This window comes from Cnephaeus nilssonii (assembly GCF_951640355.1).
Source record: "Cnephaeus nilssonii genome assembly, chromosome: 1".
NCBI classification, from domain to species: Eukaryota; Metazoa; Chordata; class Mammalia; order Chiroptera; family Vespertilionidae; genus Cnephaeus; species Cnephaeus nilssonii.
Window position 1 is genome coordinate 22,592,363 of NC_137072.1, and position 16,860 is coordinate 22,609,222.

General features: G+C 41.4%; 1 protein-coding gene across 5 annotated transcripts in view; it reads left to right on the plus strand.

Moving 5' to 3' along the window:
- NEBL (nebulette) overlaps positions 1-16,860 on the plus strand; it is a 377,133-nt gene that overhangs the window by 271,687 nt on the left and 88,586 nt on the right. For 3 of the 5 annotated variants that reach the window (XM_079770707.1, XM_079770708.1, XM_079770709.1), the window contains exon 5: positions 8,050-8,160. The exons of the other annotated variants lie outside the window; for them this stretch is intronic. In XM_079770707.1, coding sequence (XP_079626833.1) covers positions 8,050-8,160 — 111 coding nt within the window. The remainder of the gene's footprint in view (positions 1-8,049; positions 8,161-16,860) is intronic. 5 annotated transcript variants of the gene reach the window in all.

Sequence of the window (16,860 nt, forward strand, 5' to 3'; positions counted from 1 at the left end):
CTCTAGTCCTATATACTAAAAGTGTAGTATGCAAATTGTCCCCTCAACCGGGAGTTATCCAGGAGTTCGACCAGGGGGCGGGGACGGCCAGGGGAAGGGAGGGCAGCGGCAGGCCACCAGGGGAAGGGAGGGAGGCCCTGGCAGCCGGCAGCCACTAGGGACCCTACTAGTGCACGAATTTTGTGCAGTGGGCCTCTAGTATTGAATAAAACATGAAAGTTTCATTGTGTTTTTCATTTAGAATACCGCAGGCTACCAAAAAGAGCCTCCATCAGGTGGAAGTGGCCATTTTGGTGATGGCCAGTTGCAGACGAACTTAAGAACTGTCAATGTGTAAACTCATGTTGAACCCACAGGAGGTTAGGAGTAATTTTCCCTTTATAATACATCAACACATAAGGAATACTTAATCCATTTAATGTGTTGGATTTCTTAAGACATAATTTAAAAATAAGAGTATTTCATCTCTTTCTCACTCATCTTATTGTTTTGTTTTCTTCATAGCACAATCTGATTTTTTTTAACTTTATTAATCTGTTATTTGGTTCCCTCAGTGACATGAGAGCAGAGACCTCATCTGTCTTGTTTCCTGCTCCACCTCTGCTTATAACAGTCTCTGGCACATAGTAAATGTTCAGTAAATACTTGTAAAATTAACTTTTATTCAGTTTGATTTCCTTTTCAAGGAAATGTTTTGTTTTACATAATTTATATTCTTCATGCTACATTTTAGGTTAAAAATAATAGTAAACAAATAGAAGTGCTTACTATATGTCAGATACTGTTCTATGCATTTCATAAATATTTATATCATTTAAGACTCACAAGCACTCTATGAGATATTTCCATTTTGGTGATGTGGAAACTGAAGCACAGAGAGGTTAAATAATTTGCCCTAGGTTACACAGTCAATAAATGGCCGAGCTAGAGAATGGACATGGACTGATGATTTCTTAACCACACACTGTACCACCTTTTTCTTACCATTTCTACCCCTCTTTTTCTTATTAAAAATTTACTTTTAAAAATATATATATATTTTATTGATTTTAGAGAGGAAGGGAGAGGGAGAGAGAGATAGAAACAACAATGATGAGTGAGATTTATTGATCAGCTGCCTCCTGCATGATCCATTGAGCCCACTGACCAGGAAAGGAACCATGACCTCCTGATTCATAGGTTGACATTCAACCACTGAGCCACACTGGCTGAGCTAAACAAGTTTACTTTTTTCTCTGGAATCTTTTTGTTTTAAGTAGAGGATACCTAGATAACTTTTAAATAGTCTGAAAATAGACTACTCTTGAAAAATACCGAGCATAGTTATCCTTTGCATAACCTCTTTAAGTCTTTCATTATTACAAATTTAAATGTCCACTATGTACCCAACTTGGCAGGAAGCTAATCTCAGCTGTGCAACATGAGGCTAAAAATATATGATGTTAAAGTTTCGCATGGCTGACTGTGACTAATATGCCCTCCTTTTTTTTTTTTTTTTTGCTGCCCATATCTAGTCACCTAGCCACTTGTTGATAATATGGACTACTTTAAAAAGCAAATAATTAGAACACAACACTTGATAAGTGACAAGCAATGCTTAATAAAGAAGGAAAAGAAAAAATTTATTTTTTTATACTTACTTGAGAAGGTAACATTTTTCAAATATATATCTTCATTGCTTAGGCAATGCACAACTTTTCTCATTTTTTATAGCATCAATAGACTTATAGCACACAAATACGTGCAACACAGAACTTAAAAATAATCCATGTTGTATATTTAGGAATCCGGCGTGTGTGCTTTTTCAAGAATAGTTCATCACTTCCATGGCTAATATGTGTTATCCTGCAGTAGAATATGCACCCTGGGAAAGAGATGTTTGTGCTCTTAAAGGGCAACACTGCCCAGTGTTGTAATTAGTCCCTGAACTTGCTGATAAGGAAAAACGTGGACCCTGAATAAGGTATCTAGATCAAAGATTTTTATGTAATTGTAATAATGTTTCTTTAGTCTTACATACTTCAGTGTTATTACTTTTAAAATTGCAGTCCTCAAAGCTAACCTGGTAATAAGACCGTCAAGAAAGTAAAATGATTTGACAGTGTCTGCAAAAACAAAACAAAACAAAAAACTAACCTTTTACTGTGTCCAAATAGTGTAAATTAGAGTATTAGCCAAATTTGAAATTTAATGGCATTCTGGGTTCTAATGAAAAATCTAAACCTTTGATACTGGAACAAAATATTATCTTAAAACCAAACTAGAGTGATAAAGTGAAGTTAGCTAGATTAATATTCCTTATAGAAAATGACTAATAGAAAGATGTGCCTTTAAAAAGAGAGATTTTTAGGAAGCCATTTTATTATATACTAGAGGCCTGATGCACGAAATTTGTGCACAGGTAGGGTCCCTAGGCCTGGCCAGCGATCAGGGCCAATCAGGGCCTTCTGGCTGCTGGCCGGGGCCTCCCTTCCCTGGCTGCTGGCTGCTGGCGGCTGGCTGGGGCCTTCCTTTGTTCCGCACCTCCCCCTGGTGGTCAGCGCACGTCATAGTGAGTGTTGAACTCCCGGTCTCTTAGTCGAACTCCCGTGGGGACACTTTGCATATTAGCCTTTTATATATATAGAATAGATTCATCATTAAAAATGTTATAAACACAGATCACAAAAGAAAGCTTCTGGAAATGGATGGATTGGGCCATAAAGCAGTGAAATCCTTCTCTCCAGGGCTGTTTCCGGCGGAGGCTAAGTCATCCCTTATCACAGAAGTAATACAGGCTACTCAGGCATCTGCTCTGGGCGGTTTATGAGAGCCTATGTTTTTACCTATAGTGGCCACAAGGTCCTGTTTCAGGAGCATCAGAGGTACCTGTGCTATCAATTAGAAGAACATATACCTATGTAGTAGTTATAAAATATAATGTAAGTTAGAAATGTATGCACATCTTATATATGTATATATGAGATTTAAAGATACACTATGTGATCAAATAAGTAGGTTAAATATAAACATACTAGAGGCCCGGTGCATGAAATTCCTGCACAGCTAGGGTCTCTAGGCCTGGCTGGTGATCAGGGTCAATCTGTTGGGTGATTGGTGGATTGATTGGGGCCCCTGCTCACACCCACCCTAGCTGGCCACTCGCCAGCCCCCCCCCCCACTAGTTGGGGCCTGTGGGCTGGGGCTAGCTCCTGTGTTGAGTGTCTGCCCTCTGGTGGTCAATGTGCATCATAACAACCGGTCATTCCGCCGTTTGGTAGATTTGCATATTAGGATTTTATATAGATAGATTCTTATATAAGCATATCTATCTATATATATAAAAGGTTAAGTGATCGACGGTCTGTCCAACCATTTGACTGACCCACTGGCCAGTACATATGACGTACACTGGCAATCCTACATAATAAAAAGGCAATATGCAAATTGCATCACTCCGCTACGCCCACGATTGGGCCAGCTGGAGGCGCAGGGGGCGGGACTCAGGGTGGCCGATTGGCTGGCGGTAGGAGCGGGGGGCGGGGACTCGCGAGTCCCCGACCCCCGCTCCTCCCACCGGCCTAAATGGCCGACGCTGCGGAAGGACCCATGCGGCCGGCGGAAGACGCTGGTGGCGGAACTCGGGGTGGCCATTGCGTGGCTGCCGGCACCAGTTTTCCGCCAGCAGCAGTTTTCCTCTGGCCACCCGCCCGATCGGAGCGCCTCCCGATCGAAGTTCCTCTCGGGGTAGCCAATCGCGCTGGCGGGAGGCGCTCTGATCGGCGGGTGGCCAGAGGAAAACTGCTGCTGGCAGCCAGGTGAAAGTCTATTGCACGAAACTTCGTGCAACGGGCTTCTAGTTTAAAAATAAATGTTGACTCACACATGCACGATACAGATAAAGCTCTCGCTGGTGCCAGTTGGACACGTGTGTTTCGATCTGTCATTGTTGATTGTGAATTTGGTTGACATTTCTATTATAGAGAAAGGGTGAATAACAACATTAAAATATTTCTTCTAATTAATTTCCTTTCAATGTGCACAAATCCATGCACTGGGACACTAGTTTATATATAAAGTATGTAAGACTATCGCAAGTGTCCTCCACAAGGTAGGTGTCCATAAGTACCACAGCCACCTTAATTCTCGGTATGAAGGAAACAAGTGCTAATCTAGGGAAATGCCACGCAATAATGACAAATCGTAGGAAATCAAATTCATCAGGAAATTTATTAGCTTGATATAATTTTCCATTAGCTACTTTAAAGATGAAAATTAATAGCCTCTCTAATAAAATGGTAATATGCAAATTAACCATCACTCCGCTACATAAGCCACGCCCACCAGCCAAGCCACGCCCACCAGCCAATCAGAGCGAGTATGCAAATTAACCCCAATCCAAGATGGCTACAGCCACAGAGAGCAAGGTTTCCCAGGTAACAGAGCAAGCCAAGCTTTCCATAGCCATTGCAGGCCTAAGCCTCCACTCAAGCTACAAAGTTTCAATTATAGAAGGTAAACAAATTCAAACAAATGGTGGCAGAATGGAGCTTGAGAGAGCAGGCCAGGGTTGCCGGCGGCAACAGGGGAAGCAAAGCTTTCCACACACCCTGGCCGGGCTCTCCCGCTTAAGGCTACAAAGTTTCAATTGTAGAAGGTGAATTAACTGCCCCAGAAATGGCTGCCGCCCCAGAAATGGCTGCCGCCCCAGGCTACAAAGTTTCAATTGTAGAAGGAAAATAAATCCCAGATACCAGGGCCTCCCCTTGGGTTGCCAGGAGGCGTGGCCGGCCTGCAAACCACCACAGGCCCCTCGCTCAGGCCGCCCCACACCCCAAGGGAACCCCCACCCTTATCTGTGACACCCTTCAGGGCAAACCAGCTGGCCCCCACCCCTGTACCAGGCCTCTATCCTATCTAATAAAAGAGTAATATACAGATTGATCATCATTGCAACACACAATATAGCTGCCCCCATGTGGTCAAAGATCCTGCCCCCATGTGGACACAAGATGGCCACTATAAGATGGCCAGCAGGAGAGGGCAGTTGGGAGGCACCCGGCCTGCAAGGGAGGGCAGTTGTGAGGGACCAGGCCTGCAAGGGAGGGCAGTTGAGAGGGACCAGGCTTGCAAGGGAGGGCAGGTGGAGGTGATCAACCCTGCAGGAGAGGGCAGTTAGGGGTGACCAGGCTGGCAGAGGAGGGAAGTTGGGGGCAAACAGGCTGGCAGGGGAGCAGTTAAGCATCAACCAGGCTGGCAGTGGAGTGGTTAGGGGGTGATCAGGCTGGCAGGCAGAAGCGGTTAGGGGCAATCAGGAAGGCAGGCAGGCAAGCAGTTGGGAGCCAGCAGTCCTGGATTGTGAGAGGGATGTCCGACTGCTCGTTTATGCCCGATCCCACCAGGATCGGGCCTAAACGGGCAGTCGGACATCCCTCCAGGAGTCCCAGATTGGAGAGGGTACAGGCTGGGCTGAGGGACAACCCCCTGCTGTGCACGAATTTCGTGCACCGGGCTTCTAGTGATAAATGAAAGTTCAGCCACCTCCAAGTTGATCTAATTTTAATTCTGAAGGGGTGCTTTAATTCTGAAGGTAGCAGCTATACATGAAAAGAAATGACTGCTTTAATGCTGCAAGTAGAAAATTACATAGCCCTTTTAACAAAGAGTCCTTTTTAAAACCATGTTTGATGACGCATCATTTCTATGACAACCCACAAAATGATCAGCTGTATTGGTTATGTTTATAAAGTCCCAAGTGTGATAGTCAGTCTAAGATGCAAAATAAACCAGGCATCTAGCAAAAAGGAGACAGGCACATACTAGCTCTTTTTATTTAAGTAGAGGAACATAGCTCATAGTTTTCTTTCCCTGGCTTAATAGACTTAGCCCTGAATTAACCCCTTCTCCCCTGCCCCAAGATATAATATAGAATATAATGGAATTGAGATAATGGACTTTCTCAACCCGAGTGAAGGTTCTTAATGGGTTTCCTGTTTAACATAATTAATTGGTGAAAAACGTAAAGATATGTTTACCAGAGTTAAATATCCTGGTGGATTAAGTCACTGGACAGACTTGACAAGGTGAATGATCCCTAGGCTAAGGTGAGGTGCTGCATGTGAGCCCTAATAATCAACCAGAGATGCAGGATTGGTTGTGGGAACAGGGCTGGGTGGGACTGAACAAGACTGAAGGGTGTTATTTGACAGGAATCTCAACATAACCATCAAAAGGAAACAGTGTGGTCTGTGGCTGCATTAATCACATATAGCACATGAGGGGCGGTAGTCTGGATTAAGTTGAATGATTCTAATGAGGATAGGTCTGGGACATGTGGGCACCTTAAGAAAGAGATGGACCAATTGGAATTTGTGCTGAGGATCGGGGTTCAGCGCTTCAGTGCACACAGACAGTCTGGAAGAAGGGAAGGCATTGACCGCTGTGTTCCCTGTTTAAAGTTCTGCCTTGTGAACTAGACTCCCCCTGGATGGCCAAACAGGTGCAGCTGTGGGCAGATAGAGTTGGATTTCATTGAAAGAAGAACTTTTTATCACAGCTTTCAACAATTAGAGGCTGTGAGGCCCCAGACTGAGTTCTCTCTTATTAGTTTTCAAGAAAAAGTCAGTGGAGGAAGCAGAGAAGGTATTTAAACACTGATAGCTGTTCTTTCTTTTTTTGTGTGGTTATAGTCGATGATTTTTTTTTAATGTAGTTATCACTTTAATCCTCTAGACAAGTATGTTATCTAAGTCAAAAGGTTGATTAATTCTGTTTATTAAAGACTATGAGAAGTTTAAGTTCATGAGAATATTTAATAAATTAATTAATTGATTCATTCACTAAACATTTATTTCCCTTCTACTCTTTGTCATTCACTGTGATTGGCACAGGATATTAAAACATGTGTACAACACAGGCATAGCTCTCAAGGAGATAATGTTGGTAAAAAAATTTTCCCTAAGTTTAACCTTATTCTTTTTCATTGAAAATTAGGTTTTGTTTTGTTCTTGGTTAACACTGTCCTAATCTTTCTTTTTTTTGTTTTGTTCTTGGTTAACACTGTCCTAATTCTCTTGGGCTAAGTAATTCTAATTCCATTTAATATTTTTTTAATTAAACCTTTGATAAATATTTAATATTAATTTTGAAACAATTTATTCCTGTTTTATTCTCATTCATTCAGTTATTCATTTCATTTTTTATTCACTTGAGCAAATATTTATTACTGCCTATTTTGTGCCAGGCAGTATTTGGGGTTCTGAGCCTTCAGTGAGCTAGACAGTTATGTTCTAGTAAGGGCAGACAGAAAAGAAATGACATAAAGGAAGCAAAGTAACTAAAAATTGTGAAGGAAATAAATAGGATAATGGCATAGGTTGAGTAAGGGGATAATTTGTTTGCTGTCTTCTAGATCTTTAATTTCTAACTCTTCTGTCGAGTTTGGTTGCTTTTGAAGTAATCATACTCATGCCATCTCAGTACAGAACAAAGTTAACTTGGTGGTGATGGATATGTTGGTATGATGCTTCTTTCTATAACGGAGGACTGGGCTTAACATATCTGAGGTTTTTTGCCTGCATTCTATTTTCTCCCACAGGTTAAGGCATTTAAATATTATAGCTGGGTCTTCATAAAATCATAACAATTAATTAAAAAATGAAAAATTCACTTTTAAATATCTGATCATTTTCCCCACTTTGTCAGTTGCTTTCCCAAGACTCAGACCTTGAATATTTAGAACCCTAAAAGTTCTTGGGTGTGGGAGATTTCCCAAAATCGTAGCTGAGATTTAAACTGGATGAACACAAGAGTTGGGATTTCAGCCAATGGTCAAGGACTTTTGAAATAAGTGACAAAGATTTAGAATTAGGAGTCTAAACTGAAACACTAAAATGAAAATAATATGTGCATTGTCTTGTTATAGAGACTCAGGCAAATTTGACCATCAGTTGTGAAATTCAAATATATAAAATCCTAGCAAAACTCTGAAATTTAACAGGTAAAAACTTAATGCACACCTAAATGAGAGTAATGGTTTATTGTGTGTGTGTGTGTTTTTTTTTTTTAAAGATTGCCTACACGCAGAAACATGATGCTGCCAGAGGAGTCTCAGATTACACCCATATGAAGGAGCCACCTGAGATCAAACATGCCATGGAGGTCAATAAACACCAGAGTAACGTAAGGAAGCCACTCCCCATGACTTTCTGGAAAATTGTGGTTGACCCACAGAGAGGCTAATGGATATTTTGTTGAAATTTAAATATCATGACACTCCTTTAAAAAAATGACTTTAAATTTTCTTTTCTTTATATCTCTCCGTGTTCAGTAAGAAAGATATCTGAATTATTCTGTCAACAGTTATTAAAACCTCCTGGAATGCCTTTAAAATGCCAGGCACTTGCAGGCATTGGAAATTCTGCTTTGAACAAGACACACATGGATCCTTTGGACCTATTGGGTTATTAGAATTTGTAGAAATTCCTGGACTTGATGGCGAAGCTCCCATGGTTTCCTGCCTAGGATTGCAGAAGAATTGGGAGAAAGAGTGCTGCAAATCAGTGGCCCAGGGAAGAAGCATTCACAGATGCTAGGGAGATTGTCCCCGACTCCTGTTTCTTTTGGAATGCTTGTGGGGGGCAACGTGTCAAACTAAAGACCCATGGAGAATAGGAAATCAATAGATGCCTAATGGCTGGCTTAGAAGCAGAAGCCGAGAGGGAGTTAGTGAGCCTATAGAAAACGAATCTCTCTTTGGTTTTAAGTTGGGAGGTACATCAAAGCTTTCACGCGTTGGCTCAATTACCACCACTCTCATGGTGGCCTGTGGCCTGGAAGAAACATTTCTTCCTGAAATCTCAGGGAAAGCTTGTTTATCTCCCCATCATGAATTCTCCGCTTTCTAGAAGGAATATAAAAACCATTTGCCAGGTTCTTTATTGGTTAGAATCGGTTAAGATAAAGCGTCTGTCCTAGTTGGGTCAAGAAACTCCCTTTTGGCAAAAGTACCTGAAACATCCTTGTCATCTCACACCGGGCCTGTCCCACCGCTTAGTTCTCTTACTGAAGGTGCTTTGCAGATCTGTGCTCCCCGAGCCCCAGCTGTGCAGTGTGTCTTTGCAGGATGGCAGCAGGTTTCTGGTATTAAATTGCAACAGGCCAATGCTTAAGTAAAAACTCAGTGAGATTTCACGTTTTAATCCAAATGTATAAACGGATGCCAATACCAAAGCACTTTTCTAAGATGGTTTGAGATTGATAAGGGGTGAAGAAACTGCATGTCTGTTATGATTACCAGCAAGGTCATTTTAAGGGGATGCTTTAGAAGAACAGTTTGCTTAGAGAATGACCATAAAAATCATAATAACTACCTCTTAGCCAGCACTGCTGTGTGGCAGAACTGTGCCAAGACTTTGACCATTGCCAGTTCTCACAAAATCCCTGTTCCGATTCCCGTTTTGTAGATGAGAAGAGTGAGACTGAAGAACCAAAGCCCTGAGTTTGCTCTTTCTGTTAGGCCCTGCTGCCGCCCTCTTAAAGGTCACTAGTTATTGGTCAAGATTTTAAATGAAGTTTTTAAAATGGGCACCGAATAGGTTGCCATCAGAATTCAGATCAGCGGCTCCAGTGCACTGCAGGAAAGAAGGTGGTGGTGGTGGTGGGCTGGGGAGGGGGCCGTACTGCAAGGATCCTCAGGAGGCCCTTCTAACTCTATAATTCAATGAAATTCAAATACGGAAGTCCCTTATCATAGAACTGGGGCTATTATTTTAAGTCTGCCTTTTCTTTTCAAAGGTCTTTGATTGAGGGGTTGAGGGAACAGAGTATAAAGCCCTTTTCTCCGTTCAATACTGTGTACTTATGGGAGAAGGGTGTATTGACTTACACTCCTCTGCCTAACCAGCTCAACCTTTACATGCAAAGTTTGTACATATAATAGGATTTAGAAAGTGTTTAAGACTATTTACTCAGATTTAAAGTGAGGAGGATATTTGTATTCTATCTGTGAAGTAGTTGCTATTCCTCTAGAGTCAAGGCACTGAGAATAATACACTTGTCCCTGCAATATGAAATTTAAACGCAGGTCTGGACAGCCAGGAGGAGAGCAAGCACAGCTACCCTGTGGGTTCAGCCGGTGAGGCTGCCGAATCACCTCGAGAGACAAACCTGCCTCCTCCAGTCTAGTGACGCCCATTGGCAGAGAATCTACTAATAGAATTCCCCTTTCATAACGTGGTCTGTGACTTCGCACTACGCCCATAAATGACTTGATTTAATTTAAAAGCAAATGTGTTGTCACATATGCAACTAATTTACCTAGAAACAATGCACGTCGGCATCTTGGCTTACCTTTTTGTATGTTTCCATCCAAATCAAGTCAGCTTTTGAATAGCTGTTAGCGACACAAGGAACTGGGACAACGATAGTTCAATGTTTTTAGCGTCTGCCTTCTTTCCACTCAGACCTTTTACTACAATATTCATCAGTGGTTCACAGGGAACACTTTTTGTTTCGGAAGCTTTCTCTCCTTTCTGCGAGGTGTAGATGTGCGTAAGCAGAAGAGGATGGGGAGAGGATTCTGTGTGACCGGCCAACTGAATTTCCACCTCTGAATAACAGAATCCCAACGAGAAGAGCCTTTGGGGGCAATTAATCTCCTTTGTCACCCCCAAACTCAGTGATCATGAAACAAGGAAAACGTATTTCTCAGAATATCCTCCACTGTAGCATACAACAGGAAAGGAATCTGGGGGTCAAATCAGAGCTAAAATGTTTGCTTTGCCACTTTCCTGCATGACCTTGGACAAGTTACTAATATCTCCAGTTCTCAGTTTTCTCATCTTAAAATCGGGGCAATGATCTTTATCTCATTAGGGCTGCAGATGTTAAATGAGATGATCTATGTGAAGGGCTCCACAGAAGAGCACTCCATAAAATGTTAGTCCTAGTTAGTCCCCCTCCAGTTTTCAAGGGTGATTTAGGAATTTACAGTGATATCACAGTTAATTCAAAACAATCTAAAGAAGTAAGGCTTCATTAAAGTCCCAAGTCCATATAAAATTTATATTAAGAAGCATTTAGGTCAGAAGGGCATATTCAAAAACTTCCCGAACCCTTATTGCTGATGTTATAATAAAAAAATGATTAAAAAGAGCCAATCTAAATCCTTTTGTATCTTAAGGGATGTACCCCTGCCAAATTTTTCTAATGTAATTAGAGAAACTGGAGGTTTCTATTCTGTTGCTTTTCCCTAAAGATGGGCTTGTAATGAAAACCCCAGTAACATTATTAGTTCTCATCAATCTTACCAGAGACACAAACTCCAATAGTTCTGAAGTAAGGCAAGCAAATGTTAAGCTGCCATTTTAAGTTTTATAAGGAATGTGGTCTGTATAGACTTGTCATGAAATTGGAGTGGTAAACTTTTCCAAAACACCATATTGGTAATCAGTTCAATGTGCATTAGAAAGACGTATTCAGCTGGGGAAGCAAGAGACTTAATGTTCTTTTCAAGAATGATATATGTAGTTACTTAATGTTAATAAAAACTTATCAGTAGACAAAATTTCTATTTCATCAGAAAATGAAAAACCTTAAAGAAAAAATCAGTAAAAACGATGCTAGGAAAACATTTCCAGCTCTATGTGGTTCCTTGATGTGACTTACTATAATAGTGCTTTAGGATTTAGCATCAAGCTAGGTATATTAGTATTTTGTTCATCTCTAAGACAGAATAGTTAGTATTATCTGTTCTGCCTTCTTCACAGGATTGTGATGATGATAAAATTAAACCATGACAAAGAAAACTTAGTCAACTCTAAAATGCTCTTATAAACAATGACAATAATAATAATGGTAAACTGTTCTAGATACAACTCCATATGTTACTTCCTTTTGTAGGAGATTGAAAATTTTCTTTTTTTCCTACTTAATATCAGATCCTCCATTTACTTATACTTAAAAGGTTTACATTATCTTATAAAAATAATATTTATAATTTAATAATTTTTTTTAAGTACAGTATGCCCAGGCAGAAATAAGCCTAGACTTTCCAGTGTGTGCCCCTTTGGAGGTACCTGGCGAGTTTTTCTAATGTGAGAGTTTATGATGATGATACAGGTCTTTTTTGATAATGACGACTTCTGTTCCACAAAAGTAAAAAATACATAGCCTCTCTAGTTTCTTCTCACTAAGAATCATGTTAACCTTCACCAGAGTAGCAAAGAGATGAATGTTTCTGGGCCAGTTTTATTTGGTTTCTGTAAGTCTGTCTGCTCACCCTGCCCTCAGCCCTAGCAAGTGTCTGTCTGTGGCTCCCCCTTGGCTGACATCCCTCAGTTCTCAATGTTCACATCTCCAAGTGCTTAAACTTCACTGTAAGGACAGTTTTGGTGGAGGTTTTGCTTTCCTCTAGTTTATTAGCTCACCTTTTGAGGAATCTCAAATGACTGTTGTCTAAATATGAAAAGCTTGCTGCAAAGTCACTGGGAATTCTTAGTCTGCCCATGTGTCTGGCTTTTCACGGAAAATAGAGGCATCTGCTTCACTTCTGTTTTCAAAATCGAGTGAGTCTCTTATTAAATCGCCCTGGGTTAAATCTAACCCAGGGCGATTTAATGATTTAATGAATTAATGTGTGTAAAAGATTTAGAACAGTGCCTGGCATGGCACGTTGGACATTCTGTATGAACAGGAAACATGCAAAAGCTGTGGCCTTATGAGACAGAACTAGAAAGCTTACAAGGAGAGAACAAACTGAGATTCTAAGACAAAGTGAGATGAAAAAAGGAGCTGCCCTGGTCAGTGTGATTGAGTGATAGAGCTTTGGCCTGGGCACCAAAGGGTCAAGGGTTCCATTCCCAGTCAAGGGCATATACCTAGGTTGCAGGTTTGTGCCCCAGATAGGGTGCATGCAGGAGGCACCCAATGGATGTGTCTCTCTCACATTCATGTTCCTCTCTCTTCCTCCCTGCCTCCCTCCCTTCCACTCTCTCTGAAAAGCAATGGGAAAAATATCCTCAGGTGAGGATTAACAACAACCAAAAGTTGAGTAGGAAAGTGAACGTTGTGAGATAAGGAAGAAATTCAACAGCAGATTTTGATAGAATTAAAATCCTTATTGGAGGCAATAAAGAGCAGATTTGACACTGTAGATGAAGTAAAGGCTGTTAGTTAGCAGTTCCTAGATTCAGTGGGAGAAATCCATCTTAAGTTAGCTCATATAAAAAACAAGAATGTATTGGTTTGCATAACTGGAAAAGTCATGCTACCTTCAGGCATGGATGGATCCAGAGGCTCCACAGTATCATCAGGACGCTCCTTCTCTCCCAACCTCTTGGCTCTGCTGGCTTCTGTGACTTCATTTCCAGACAGACTGTTTAAATAGTCTCAAGATGAGAGCTGGTGTTCTTAAAATGAAATCATCTTTGCAGCAGCTAATTCCAGAGGAAAGGACAGCAGCTCTGTCTCTCCTAGCTTCAGATCCTTCAAATGATTCTGGCCCTGCTTGGGTTATGTCTGCTTTCTTATTAATCACTAGAGGCCCAGTGCACAAAATTCATGCACTGGTTAGAGTCCCTAGCGGCTGTGGCTGCCAGCCGCCCCGGGGCCTTCCTCACTTCTCCCAGCTGGCCCCACCTCCTGGTCAAACTCCCAGACAAACTCCTGGTTGAGGGGACAATTTGCATACTACGCTTTTATTATATAGGGTGATTTCCAAAGGGATGGGGTATTTGATTGGATAGCCTGTCATGTGGCTACTCCTGTGACCAGGAAAGTAGGCTGTATTTGATAGCTCTACCAAATCACATGGAGTGAGGGTGGGGCAGTTTTCAAAAAAAAAAAAAATGCTAGGCAGATAAAAAACAACAATGTGTTTACTACAAAGGAATAACTTGGGATAATGACCCATGTTGTCATACCACCTATGTTTAGACATCCTTGCAGAAGTGAAAACCAGGAACTTGCTGCTCATCTTAAGCCCCCATTCCTGCGGACGATCGCCACGCAGCGATATTCTGGAAGATCTGACTAGTGACCAGGCTCCTGTGGTCTTTCCTGTGTGGCTCTGTGGTGTCCGTTTGTTTGAATTTGCAGCTCACGTCAATCTTAATATTTGTTTTGAGTCACATATGCTGGCCTCTAATTTGCAATTTACATGGATGATGGGGCCCTATTCAGAGCCCTGCTCCTGTGTCTTTGTGCCGTTCACCTCTCTTCACTCCATCATTAGGCTGAACAGCATATAATTAGGTAACTCATGTACAGTTTAGATTTCTGAAAGGTTGCAGCTCTTTTCAAAAAGTAAGGGTTTCAATTTTACTCTCATTCTTTTCTAAACAAAAAGATATCCCCCCCTCCCCCATGGTTTTGCTATGAATGTAGTAACATGGAAACAGCTAGCCTTGTAGGTAGGTAATGATTTTGGCTTCTTTTCACCTGAGAGTTGGTTTTTGTTTACACAGCTTGTGTGTAACTCAGTGCAGGCTGAGGTGATTGGCCATCATTTGTGGGTGAGTGTGTTGCTTTTTGAAACCAATAAAATTGGATTATTTTAAATCCCTAGAGATTTAAAACCCATTCAACAAAATAACTCAATTTTCAACTTATTTTTTATGTTTCTTTTGGTACCTGTATGCACAAAACCTACGAAAATGGGAATACTGAAGAAAACAGATTCTTGTTGAAATTATGCTCATTGTATTTAAGCTATTCACTTGTCAGACAAGTTCATGATTATAAACATAGTTGAAAAACTAGTCTTGATAGTGAGGCACACACAAGCTCTTAAAAATGTAAATAGATCCCTAGCTGGTTTGACTCAATGGATAGAGCATTGGCCTGTGGACGGAAGGGTCCCAAGTTCAATTCCAGTCAAGGGCACATGCCTGGGTTGTGGGCTCGATCCCCAGGGGTGTGCAGGAGGCAGCCGATCAATGATTCTCTCTCATCATTGATGTTTCTATCTCTCCCTCCCTCTCTCTTCCCCTCTGAAATCAATAAATATACATTAAAAATGTAAATAGAAATGTATTTAAATGTTTCATTGAAATAAAATAATATAATGTATAGGGAGCCTATCTACTGACCTCTTAATACATGCTCATTTTGTATACTTAATATAATTTTTGAAGGAAGGAATGTAACAATGTGTTTTTCTTTTAACCCTGCAAGGTTGAAAAGAAAATAACAAGATACATGGAATTATCTAGAATACTCATTCATAGTAGTCAACCAGGGAATTCATTAAAATGCAAATTCGTGGGCCCCACTTATTGAAATTTCATTACAAAGTTGGGAATGGATCTCAGAAATCTAAATTTTAAATAAATACCCCAGATGACGCTATTGCAAGAGGTTTACAGGCAGTATTAGAAGAGTTTTGTGCAAAATGCAGTTGATTGTGCATTTGTATATATGTTTAGCTGTATATTATCGGTTCTTGAAAGTCTCCCATCTCAAGCAATTCGGTTCTCCACCAAGTTGTTCACAGAAAAAAATGTCTCCATTATGAAACAAATCTTCAGTTCTCGACCTAACAACCCTTTTACACTGATACATCGGCATGACAAAAAGTCTCCCAGGCCACAAACAAAGGAGAGAATGCAATTTGGTTTACCATTAAACTTCATGTTGTTAACATCTCAGGAAATTGTGCTGTGAATATTTGTGTGTGTGTGTGTGTGTGTGTGTGTGTGTGTGTGTGTGTGTGTGTGTGTGTTTTGTTTTGTTTTTTGCTTTTGTTGCTGGTGAAATGGATGGTTAGCACAATTGTAAATCATAAAGAGGCCATCAAAGGTGCTAATGTTGCTAAGGGTGTGAAAGACACAATGATCAAAGGCAATTGAAGAGGTAGAAAAACTGTTGTTGATTTGGATAAAAGAGCAGCAGTTAGCCAGTGACAACATTTTGGAGGCAGTGATATTTGAAAAAGTGAAGATGTTGCATACTGACTTCCTGAAAGATACTCCTGGGACAAGTGCTAAAAGTGATTTGTGAAAGGCTAATATGGGGTGGTTCAATAAATGTAAGAAAAGATGTGTTTGTTTATAGATTAAACAGTACATTAGACATGTACTTGTATATAAGAAAGGTTAAAACAGGGAATCATCTGCAGGTCTGGAATGGATTTACATCATTTCTAATGGGAAATAATTATTTATTTCTAATTTATATTATTTCTAATGGGAAACAATGATTCAGTTTTGAAACAAATCACTTCTTGAACAGCCTCTGGAATGAATTAAATTCAAGAACTGAAGTTCCACTGTATTTCCATGTTCCACCTAGATCTGTGCCTTTAAATAATGAAGATGAATTTCTGAAACCATTACCATACCCTCTGCATTATAACTTTAATAGAATATATAGTTATACGAGGGGCCCAGTGCACGAATTCATGCACCTTGAAAGGAACTGTGGGCCGCGAGGCTGCAGTGAGCACAGGGGTGGGTCTCGGCCCATCCTCAGCGCCCCCGCCCAGCCTCTTCCGCCTTGGCCCCCAGACCCCTGTCTGCTGGCAGCTCTGCTCCCACCATCGCTGCTCCCACATGCTGACAGCGGCAGCCCTGCTTGCACCTGCTGACGGCACAGAGCTATTGGGGCTGGTGCCAGAAGCAGGTACAAGCAGGGCCTGCTCCATCAGTGGGTGTGAGTGATGGCTGCTGCCCCGATCGCCCCTCAGGAGCAGGGGGCAGTGGAGAAGCCTTGAGGGACAATTGGGGTCGGCAGCCAGTGCTTGCACTGGCTGATGGCACCGAGTGATCGGGGCCAGTGCTGGATGCCAGCAGTGGGTGGAAGTGGGGCCAGCGCCGGCAGCAGGTGCGAGCGCTGGGCGGGACCGTGGTGTGCAGGAGCAAAGGATTTTCAGTAACCACCAGA